At 32.3% G+C, this 12149-nt stretch overlaps 1 protein-coding gene across 1 annotated transcript; it reads right to left on the bottom strand.

Moving 5' to 3' along the window:
- Positions 1 to 6163: 6163 nt before the first annotated feature.
- Positions 6164 to 8069, bottom strand: LOC125204255 (gibberellin 20 oxidase 1-D-like). The gene is made up of 3 exons (XM_048102857.1): positions 7397 to 8069; positions 7000 to 7321; positions 6164 to 6703 (listed from the first exon to the last, which is right to left on the bottom strand). The coding sequence occupies exons 1-3, from the start codon at positions 7948 to 7950 to the stop codon at positions 6419 to 6421; spliced, it is 1161 nt and encodes a 386-aa protein (XP_047958814.1). The 5' UTR covers positions 7951 to 8069; the 3' UTR covers positions 6164 to 6418.
- Between the last annotated feature and the right edge of the window lie 4080 nt (positions 8070 to 12149).

The following is a 12149-nucleotide window of genomic DNA, read 5'->3' as shown; positions in this document are numbered from 1 at the left end:
CTTTGTTACCGTCATAACTAATCATCTATCACGTTTATCCAATCACAAAAAGTAAATCAAACTCCACAATCGAGTTAAGCCCAAGTCATTCAAAACTAAAGATGTATGAGTTCTAAGATAAATGTGTCAAATCCAAAGTACTTATGTTTTATAAAGTTTACACTAAACTTAGGGTCCAGCTGGACAATAGTTGTACTTAACCACTACTTTATATACTAGAAAGTAGTAACTAAATAATACATGTCGCATGTTTATTTATTTATTTATTTATTTGTAAATGTCATGAACTTTATATCATTTATGCTTTTGATATGACTTTAACCAACATCATAAATAGTTTTGTGCCACCATATCAGTTACCAAAAATCTCCAATCTAACTACTTGAAGATACTCCTTCGTCATATTGTGTGATGTGTGTAGTCCAATTAACCACCATTTCAAAATTTCAATAGTGTTTCATTTGATTAAAATTAGATTAAAAAAGTTATAAATTGAATTATATTTTAATATTTCCACGAGTTAATATTTTATTTAGAAGTATTTTTTATCTATGTTATATGCACTACTATAATCTATTATTCTAAATTAACATTGGAAACAATTACCTATGTATAGTAGTATCGGTCAAGAAACTCAAGAAAGAACTATTTGATGTTTGTAGATTGGTCCAAGGACGGATCCAACATGTATCAAGAAGGGGCAAATGCCCCTCCTCCATTTTCCTCACATATATATAATTTGTATAATATAAAATTTATTTAGTTTAATTTCTCACTAATTGCTCCATCTAAAATACATGAATTTGCCTATGTATATTTTTACCCCTCCCAGTATAAATTCCTGGCTCCGTCTCTGGATTGGTTTAAAATTTGTGAAACATATTCCACACATGTAAGAGAGGGGCCAGAAAGTTAGTAATGTTGACGCAATGTATATATATTTGTTTGATGTTTTTTGCATTCGAAATATATCACATATTTTGTATGAACATCAGGTGAGCAAGCTCACGTGTGTTGACATGATATATCATTTTCTCAATTCCAATTGCCAAGTTGTAATATATATAGGGCCACTCCTCCATATTAATTATTGCATTTTGTTGGGTAATTTGATTTTCAATGTTGCTAAATTAAATTTGTCAAAATGGATTAACTGATATAAATTGTTAGACAAATTCCCCCTCTCCACCCACACATGTAAGATTTCTCATAATGAAATTTGATTTCCTTAACTAAAGCTACGGTATTGGCATAAATTCTAATGGCTTCAATATTGTTGTTATATTCTAGATATAGAAAATGTAAGTCAATTTTGATACATAGACAAATCCTTGTAGGTAATTCCAAAATTAATTTCAATGGACTATTTGGACAAATAATTGAGCAAATTTGATCGGTTATAGAGTATCGATTTGATTGGTGGTCTTGTTACATCCATAAACTATAGGAGAAAAAATGAGTCATTAATGTAGCCTTGTTTTATTGACAATTAATTCGCATTGGATATTTTTTTCATGACTACCATATATTTTCTAAGTACGAGCATTATGTTGTGGCCCTTTCAAACTTTGTTTTCGACCAGTCAATGAAAACAGAAACTTTGTTAATAAAAGGACATATTATTGTATCAAAAAAAATAATAAATAGTGTATTTTAGTTTTTTTATTTATTTAATTTTATGTGCAATACTATTCTATAAATTAATAAATAGTTTATTTAAGTAGATTTTTCATGTGCATTACTATTTCAGTCAATTTTATTAACTGAAATAAATACACAATCCTTATTACTATGAAAATAAATTAAGAAAATGCTAATTTTGTGCCATTATTCGTGGATTAGAAGTTGGAGTCTCAAATTTTTACTCTCAATCCCTTATCAATACTCTCAATGCAAATTAAAAAGTGACAGATACGTGCTTGGTGAAGTCCGGATGTATGATGCTCTTCTTCTTCTTGGTTACTTCATTACTTGGATGTTTTTGGTGCTATTTTAGTGGTTCTTTAGGCCTTTTACTTAACAGTTTTTGTGCTATCTTTTAACTCGCCAAACCTAGGTTTGGATATTGGCTTAGCCTAACGTTTTAATTCAAGTTTTTTTTTTTTTTAATCTTTTGTTATTTTTGTTGCATTTTGAACTTTGATCGCTATATTTTATTTCAAAATTTTCTAAATGCATAAAAAAACACCCATCACGACTTTTCATTCAAAAGGTGGCTAAAACTATTCATAATTGACCAAAGACACAAAGATATTAGACCAAGAGGCCATCTGAAGTATCCTCATTAACCATTTTCAATCAAACTTATTTTACTCATAAAATTTGAAAAAATAATTTATATATATTCTAGTATAAACCCAAAATGAATACTTACATGAATATGTCAATTCAAAACTTTTCATTTCTTTTATCGCTTTGTATAAGTCTCGATAGTTAGGTTTATAGCTTGATCATATTGACTGGTTGTAAGCCGTCTCAGTCAACCAACTTATAATTTGTCCAAATAGTTAGCCTATAAAAATGATTGACAATTAGTAGTTAATCAGTTGACAATTTAATTATCAGTTGGGCATATAACTGGAATGTAGTGACTCATCTACTTAATTGTTATAAAACGATTTACTTAATTAATTATAATATACTCCTTCCGTCCCCGATTAAGAGTCACACTTTTCCATTTCGGTCCGTCCCCAATTACGAGTCACACTTCATTTTTACCATAAATAGTAAGTAGGTCCCACATTCCACTAAATTAATTCACTCACATTTTATTATAAAATCAATATAAAAAATGGATTCCACGTTCCACTAACTTTTTCAACCAACTTTTCTTTACATTTCTTAAAACTCGTGCCCGGTCAAAGTGTGACTCCTAATCGGGGGGGAGTAATTAATATCAATGACAACTAGTTAAGTGAAGCATTGTTGTGTGTAGTATATTGTTCGCTACGACAATTCAATAATACTTATAGCTTGATCATATAATCATATTGACTGGTTGTAAGACTAGCTTGTCAGGAGAGAGAGCCCATATAGCCACATAAATTATTCTTACAACCGAATTGGAAATCAAGTCCGTAACACATTAGTACTAATATGCTTCTTATTTGAATCAGAAGGTAGTTGTTATATTGCTTTCGTTTCCAGCAACCTCATATGAGATATTTGCAATATAGGTTGTGGCCATCGAGTATATACTAATTAGTACTACTTCTATATTTGATTGTCAAGTCAAAACTATATTGTGGCCACGCTACAAACATATATTGTCTCTTCTTATTCGAATCCGAAGATGTATCGTCTAATTTAAGAAATTTTGATATTGTTATTATTCTCATGAAAATAACACTAATTTCCTCCACATGTCTAGTATTATTAAATCAATAAACACAACATTATATAGAAAATGACATTGCAACCATACACCTTATACCCGCCATATCCCATATGTGAAGAAATAATAAATGGTAAGTGGCGGCCAAGGGCCCTTCAATACCGATTAATTAACGACGTCTAATTTCAACCCTTTTATTTTCCTTAATTAAGAGTGTATTCTCCAATTTCATTTTTTTCTTTTAAATTTAAAATAAAAACTAATATCAACTAGATACATACTTCTATACTAAAATTAGTATTTATGTCTAAAAATGATATACTCCCTCCGGCCACCATACAAGTCCCATTTGCCTCTTACTACCATTTTTGGTAATATAACACACATTCCACTAACTTTATCTTACTCATATTTTATTATAAAACTAATATATAAAAGTATAACACACCTTCCATTAATCTTTTCTCACCTAATTTTTATTACATTTTTTAAAATCCGTGACCAGTCAAATATGACCTTATAATAGTGGACGGAGGGAGTACTATATTAAAAGCCGCGTCTCATCTCCTGTTGAAAGTTGCATTTTTCGACGTAACCAAAAATCTTTTACAGGACAAAATATTAGAACTAAAAATGACATAAAGTCATAAAATAATTTATCATGCAACTAGTGTATTTATAAAATTTTACAACTTTAGGGACCACAGCTAATGATGTCAAATCATATTTTTTTTAATATCAATTAGTAATTTAAAAAACAATTTAGTGAAAGTTGTTCGTTCATATACCACTAATTTCACTAAAAGAATAAATGCGAAATATATGATAAATTACAATATTATTTAGAGAAAAAAAAAGAAGAAAACCTAGAAACCTCTAGAAAAAGGGCGAATAAATATATAGTTAATAATAAATTTAACCCAAAAAGACAAGCCAAATTGCAGTGGGAATATATTTTGATGACAGGGTGACCTAAAATTAAAAGTAAAGTGAGTTAGTAGTCTAATTATAGGTGCTGGTTTCAACTCTGGAAACAGTAGTTAAAAGATGAGAATTAGATGCGTTAGGACCCAATTTTGTATGGAGTTTTAAAAACAATATCATTTACATATGTCTGCCCATCAAACTCTCAAAGGGGCCCTCAAAATGTCGGAACCAAATTTATACATCAGCAAACACACATTTTCTGTTTGCAATATTTCCACAGAATTTGATATGTTTCACATAGTTCCCCTCAAACACTACCTTTGTATGGCCATTTGTTTCAATAGATATTTTCTTGTCTACTTAATGCCAACTTTGGGTTATAAAGTCATGTTATCATGCACATGTTTCTTTGGAATGGCAGATGATTGATGTTGTTTTCAGAAGTTATAAGATCTTTTTAATTAATTGACTATAGATTCGGAGATTAACTAGACGACACACAAATTAACAATAATATTGTTTAATCTAAATAATACTCCACTATTTTCATTTTGAGACTTTTCTAAAATTTGATTTTTAGTGTGGTTTTTAAAGATTAATTAACTAGCTAGTAAGCATGTTGGACCTTTTCTAGTTAAGTAAGGGTTGGTCAAGTCAGGTCAAGTCAAATGAAAATTATTGGAGTTTATGGTAATAACACAGTACAAATGTTCCAAGTAACTAAACAATTTAAAATAAGATAATGATCGCATCACAAAAAGGTATTTTTATGTGAAAACAACCATGTAATTAGGAGTATTTTCTAGTTATGTTATAATGAGTTAAGACTACTTATTTGTTTTTAATCGTGCGTTTGATACTCAAGTTAATCTCTTTTCTTCAAACATGCAATTTTAGATTGAGGACCTTTTTAGTCCATAGAGATTTTAATCTAGTTTTCTAATTTTGGTATCAAACATAGAAAATGAATTATACTAGCTAGTATAATGGTTATTATCATGTTTTAGTCAAAATATGACTAGTCTATAAACGAATGCTAAATATTAGGAGTAGTATATATTTTTAAATTATATTTGAAAAAGTTGAATATCTCATTTTATATGGAGTACTTATTTATTGGAAATTCTTTATTTGTTTAATGTTTTAACATTCATACAATTATTAATGACGAAAAGAAATTAAATTTATACTACATTTTTTTAGTGTATAATTGTTTACCATATTAAATAAGAGAAGTATTTGGTCAAGGACAAGGAGAGTAGTGTTCTTTTTGGACTCATTTCAATGATTGTGATACATGAACCTTATGGAGTTAATTGACGTGGCAAGAGTGACTAGACGCACCACTTTCATTTTGGCTTGGTTCTTGATCTTGATAGCCTATAACTATACTACTACTACTACTACTACTACTATTTAACATTAATATTTATAATCAAATATTTTTTTAAAATTAAATGTTATAGTATTAAATATATATATAATATATTTAATATGAGAAATATATTACACCATGTAAACGAGATTTTAACCCAAGCCTCTCGCTAAGAATGTCATTATTGGTCACTAGGACACACCCTTCAACTTTATTCAAATTTATTAAAGAATTCTCAGTTAACCAATCAACTTCATCCTTCAATTATTCCTTCACATTTTATACATTTCTTCACGAACATTGTACTTGAAACAAAATTTTCATATAATTGACTTAACACTTATAAAGGGTATAATAAAACCAAACTCATATCATTAATATATGTTACAACTCGAAGTTTCTTGCTTTACATTGATAGCAAAACTCCAAATCCATTTACCACATCATGCTGCCACAACTTCTCCACAGTCCCAAACGCCACTTACACAAATCAACATCAAACAAAACCCCAAAAAACTATACACACATTAATCAATGAGATACATCACAATTCATTGCCAAGATTCAATCCATACAATAGTACAAAAGGCAGTCGAATCCAGAACCTAATACACAAATGCACAAAATAACAAAAACAAATAAATAGAAAAAGATAAGCACGACCTCAAATCACATATACACAAACAACACAACACAACTACTTAAATACATACATAGATTTATTAAACTAGTAGAGAGAGTGCAACACGACAAAAGTCAGAAAATGAAATATAAATATATATCTAAGGTTGTGTCTTATTTGAAAGCCAGCTGACAAAGTGTTGGAGCGTAGAAGTGTCGGCCCTATAGTGATTTTGGGTAAAATCCCTCAAATCAGACCATTTAAAGTCCGGGTACAGGCGCGTGGGGGCCTCAGCCCCCTCATTCCCCGCAAGCAGAAGCTGCTCCGGGGGCCTCACCACCTTGTCCTCATTAGGGTTCACGAAGAACACCAAAGATCTCCGAACCCTCTCCTTGTTCACCACCGCCCGGTGCAGGCAGCTCTTGTATCGGCCGTTGCACAATGCCTGCACCGCAAACATAGTTGCGAAATTATTGTATTCTTGGACATAGAAAAATAAAAATTAGCTGCAAATCTAAAAAATAGTGATTTTGTTTTTGTTTTTTTGTTGACATGGTTTAATTGAACAGTTAGCTAAGTGGGACGGAGTAGTTGTCCCATCTTTGTTTTTCTTGCCGAACCCATTATAGTAAGTCTCCATTTGAGGCAATAAATGCATGCCAAACGAGACGCAGCCAATGATCTCGCAACACGTGCACTTTTATTTCTCTACAACATAACAACACATGTGAAAATACGTACCATGAAAGTGTCACCAATGTTAACAACAACGGCGTCGTGGCAAGGCCTAATGGCTCTCCACTTGTCGTCCGAGAAGATCTCAAGCCCTCCTACTTCGTCCTGATGCAGCAGCGTCAGGGCATTCGGGTCCGAGTGGGGACCCGTTCCCAGAGTGAGCCCCGCCTCCTTGCAGGGCGGGTAGTTGTTTCCCCGCATCACAGAGCATCCGTCTTCGAAAAATTCCCTGTACTCGGACCGCTCCACCCCTAAGCTAATCGCGAGCAGCTCAAAGATCGCCATCGACAGCATATGCATTGCCTCGCAGTACTTCTGCAACACACATCTGTTTCCAGCACAAATGCGAATTAGTTGTGGTAATGAGCATCAAATAAATTTCATACAAACATTCAGAACCCACCCTGAGTGTTCGAAATGGGGGCCGAGGCTGGATTTGATGTAGTGGACGACGTCGAGGGCGGTGGGGGAGCGTGCATGAGAGTAGGTGAAGGAGAAGGTCTCCTTCCAGGGGAGCTTGGAGGAGAAGCGGTCGGCGTGGGCGCCGGAGTAGCCGCGGAGGGAGCCGGGCTGGCGCTGGACGGCGAGCTTGCGGGGGAGGGGGAGGCTGAAGAAGGCGTCCATGTGGTGGTGGGCGGCGCGGAAGGTGGAGGGGTCGAGGCCGTGGTTGACGACCTGGAAGAAGCCGTGGGAGGAGCAGGCGGCTCTGATCTGGGAGGCGGCGGAGGCGGTGGCGAGGGGGTCGCCGAGGAAGAAGCCCGAGAGGTCGATGGGGGGGTCGGGGAGGAAGTCGGCGGCGGCGTAGGCGGTGTCTTCGTGGGGCCAGAGGAATTGGGTGGGGAGGTGGGGTTGCTGTTGGAGGGAGGCGTCGAATACCAGATTCACGCCATTGTTGTTGTTGGCTTTCAAGGGAGGAGGAGAGAGAACAATAGTTGATGAGGAAATGGATGATTCCATTGAAATGCTTCAAGTTTTTTGTACTAGGATTTGGGAATCGGGGCTCTTATTTATAGTGGACTTGTCACTTGTGAGCGTGTGAGGAATCATCTCTTCTGCATTTGCAACATACCTCCATTTATGATCCTCACGTGTCAACAAATTTCAAACTATACACAATTTTGTACAAAATTACATTAACGTATTCAGATTATTCATATTTCATTTTCTTTTATTGGTAAATAAAAAAATTTAAAGACTGCTGGACTCACAGGTCTTTTGGCCTCAGATTTAACCACTTTATCACTAGACTAACACACGCACACAGAGTTTTTGTAATACAAGAATTTGTACAATCATACAAAGAAACATTCGCCTTTGTATGGAGAGACATTCAATTTCGAGGCCACACGGTGTTCAGTTGCATCCTACATTAATTTCAATATCCTATAATTATCAATTGTAATAGTAGCATTAATGCAGTATAATGAGGTAAATAAAGGATTTATTTGTCTAGTCGTTTGGAGCGTTTATTTGAAAATATCATATTGTTTAGATAATTAGTACTAATATTTGTTATTATTATTTGTTTCATTTTTGGTAAAAAAATTCCAAGTGATCAAAATATTGACGAAATTACACGTATACTCGATGCAATTGCCGGAATGTGACTGTATGATTTCAGTATGATTAATTTAATAATTTTGATCCTATACTTTAATGAATGATGACTAGAATCGTATCTAATTCTATAAAGAGAGATATATACTTAAAATAGATAATTACTCTAAGGACCCGTTTGATTTTACAGATTCCTACAATCCTGGACACTTAAATTTATTGTACTATGAAAACTCTACGTACACAACACAATTGCATATAGTATGAAAATATTTTAGTTATTGCACGAAGTTTTGAATGAAAAAGAATTTATTATGTAAAAAAATTGAAATAGTAGTATTAAATATTGACATTATTCGGTTCATGTAGAAATTGATGGCGTATCCTAGTAGCAAAGTGGATAATGAAGTAAACAATAAAAAATAGATATGTTGAAAAAGGAATATAAAATTACTGAATGATTGGATAATTAAGAAAGGAATAGCCACATGACAAGATAAGAGACGCCTTATCGATAGAAAGACAATAACTAAGACGATTGACGACCTTTTTTTTCCCAATTCCTTAGTTTACCAATCAAATATAATGTTTATTATTTTTTTTGCAACGTCTCAATCGATATACTGTACTCCCTCCGTCTCAATACGATATACTATAATGTTTATTATTTCTTTACACAGTTTGACTTGACACGGATTTTAAGAAATGTAATAGAAAGTGAGTTGAAAAAATTGGTGGGTTGTGGGTCCTACTTTTAAAGTATTGGTTTTATAATAAAATGTGAGTAGGAATGAGTTAATGGAATATGAGGTCCACTACCAAAAATGGTTAAAGTGAAATGGGTAAAATTATGTGGAACGGACTAAAATGGAATATTGGGTAAAATTATGTGAGACGAAGAGAGTATATTAATTTCGTTCCTGCTATTTCAAAATTGCATTTTCCACGTTTTATGAGCCCTTGCTTAGCATACTTCTTCCGCCCATAATAAATGTTATACTTTCATTTTTAGTTTGTCTCACGAAAAATATCACATTTCCTTTTCTGTAAAAAGCTCTCACAAATATGAATATATCATTTTCTCTCTCCATCTAACACATAAAATAATATTAATTAAAATCTCGTGCTATTGTCCAAGTATGTCATCTATTATGGGACAGAGGGAGTCCTATTTTAAAGCGTAGTGATTAAATATTTTGTTTTATTTTTATTAGTTTTTTATTTGATGAATAATGTCAATATATGTTTAGGGAATGGCTATGCAACTGGCATCAATGCTATCATGATATGTGATGCATGCGAGTTTTTTATACTTCTAACTTTTGGAATTTACGATAGTTTGTAGTAGTATATTTTATTATTTATGTATACTTGCATACATGGGCGGACCCACGTAGAGAAAGGGTGGGGCTTTAGTCTTTAATGAATTAATTTTTTTAATATTTTTCTTATATATATTTTTAAAAATTTTCTTATTTTATACCTATATTTATTTTAAAGCCCTTATAAATCATATAAATTACTTAAACAAATATTTTTAAACTACATTTTGAAATATAGTCCTTAAACTAATGTTCATTTCTGCATCCACCCTGCTTGCAGACATGGCAGACCTTATGTGCTTTATTTGGCAGTGCACTTTAAGGGGTGGTAAGGCAAAACAATTTTAGTTCCGGTTCTAGTTCCTATTTAGGCATGCTTTTTAGTTGGTTAACCGATAAATCAGTTTGATTAATAATTGAATCGATCGAATAACATGGTCTACCTGTAACTCAGTCGAACCAGATTGCATCTGAAAAACTCTTGTATAAGTGATGGTCTAAAGAGCTGGAATTAAACTCTAGTCACGGTGCAAATGTTATAAATTTGAGCAAGTAGCATAGAAACTAAAATGTATTCTCATTCAATACATCTTACATGACAAAATGAGAACGCTAAACTCGAAGAAATAAAAATCACCATTCATGAGATTTAAACTATGATGTTTATATCCATCTTTTAATAAGATATACTGATAATAAATCTTCACCACCAAAGACTGAAAATAGTTGGATTCTTACTTGATGAATGCATGCAATGATGCAATGCAACAAGCTTCGAATTTCATGAAGGGGGGAAAAAGTACTATTATTTGATTGAAATTAAGTTGCTATAAATGAAAAAAAAAACTATATTTTCAATGCAATATTTTCATATTTTAAAAAATGTAACGCATTTTAATGAGTAAAGTTACAACACATTGGAATTGAATATGTAAAGTGGGTTTCGAAATCAATTACGAAAATTGTGCGAATCAGCGACTAGTCGAATAGAGATTTTTGGGAGATTTGTGGATATTCATGATTATTTAATTTTCCAACTACTTCAGCTTACTGTAATGATTTTAATAATTAAATTCTGTGGTTGAAACAAACAGACAACATCACGAGTAATTCACGTGTGCTTGAAAGGGACGAATCCCCACGTAGCATTGAAATTACACGTCATTTTGCATGCCCGTTCAAAATAAAAATTAATCAAATCTTGTGAATTTTTATAAAAAATACAATTTCGAAATTATGTAGTACATATGATAATAATTTAAATTTTCGGTTGACTTCCCAAACTTTACCCGCTTACAAAAATTTAAATTTTATAAGCCCATTATATTTTACAACTATAGAATATAGATTTGTAATACTATAATGTATTATATCATCTATTATTATTACTATGAAGTAGGTATTGTAGTAATTTTTAATCTTAAAACTCCTATCCTCTGTGATCCCGCGCTCTCTGCCCTCTCCTACCTCCAAGGTGGACGCGAAAACAATCATTGATAGGGGCTATTTTAAAAAAAAATATTTGAATTATGTGATAATTTTGTTCAGTATTAGAAATTTTTTATAAGAATTTACATAAAATTGATATAAATTTAAAAAAAATTACCCCTTCAACGTACCAGATCGAACCACTCCTAAAGTTTTAACGGATGTGGATGCCATAAAATGATCAGCATGGTGAATGCATGATTTAGTCTAATCATTAATATGGCTTAATGACACTTTTTAATAGAATGATAATTACAGTTTTTATTTATATTTTTGTTTATTTCATTAGATTTACACCTAACTCGAAAAGACGCCCGATTGGCCTAAGATGGAAATAGCATGTCATCTTTGGCTTCACAAATGTGCTTTTTTTATGTCAAAAATCTATTTCAAGGATAAGATATTGATACCAAGTTAAAGTCTTGAGATTAATATTTTCATAGTTTATTGAACTAAATTTAGCATATAGTCATGACATGTATTTTCAGTCTTTTCAATTTGTTTTTCTATCATGCAGTAGTAATTTTTAATGTATATCATACTCCCTTTGTCCCACAAAAATATATATTTACTTTCCATTTTCGTTCGTTCTACAAAAATATGTGCATTCCATTTTTGAAAAGTTATATCAATTTAATAATGTAGTGTCCATTATCCACTAAAACTACTTTAATTATAATTCTGCTAATCTCTCTTACTTTATCATATCATTCTCCTCATGTTACTTACTTTACCAATTTTATCTTAATTTCCATGTCATTTTGACCCATCGTAAGCACTTAAAATTAG

This window comes from Salvia hispanica, chromosome 2, assembly GCF_023119035.1.
Source record: "Salvia hispanica cultivar TCC Black 2014 chromosome 2, UniMelb_Shisp_WGS_1.0, whole genome shotgun sequence".
In the NCBI taxonomy this organism is placed as follows: Eukaryota; Viridiplantae; Streptophyta; class Magnoliopsida; order Lamiales; family Lamiaceae; genus Salvia; species Salvia hispanica.
The sequence above is the reverse complement of the archived record's forward strand: the minus strand, read 5'-3'. Positions and strand labels throughout refer to the sequence as shown.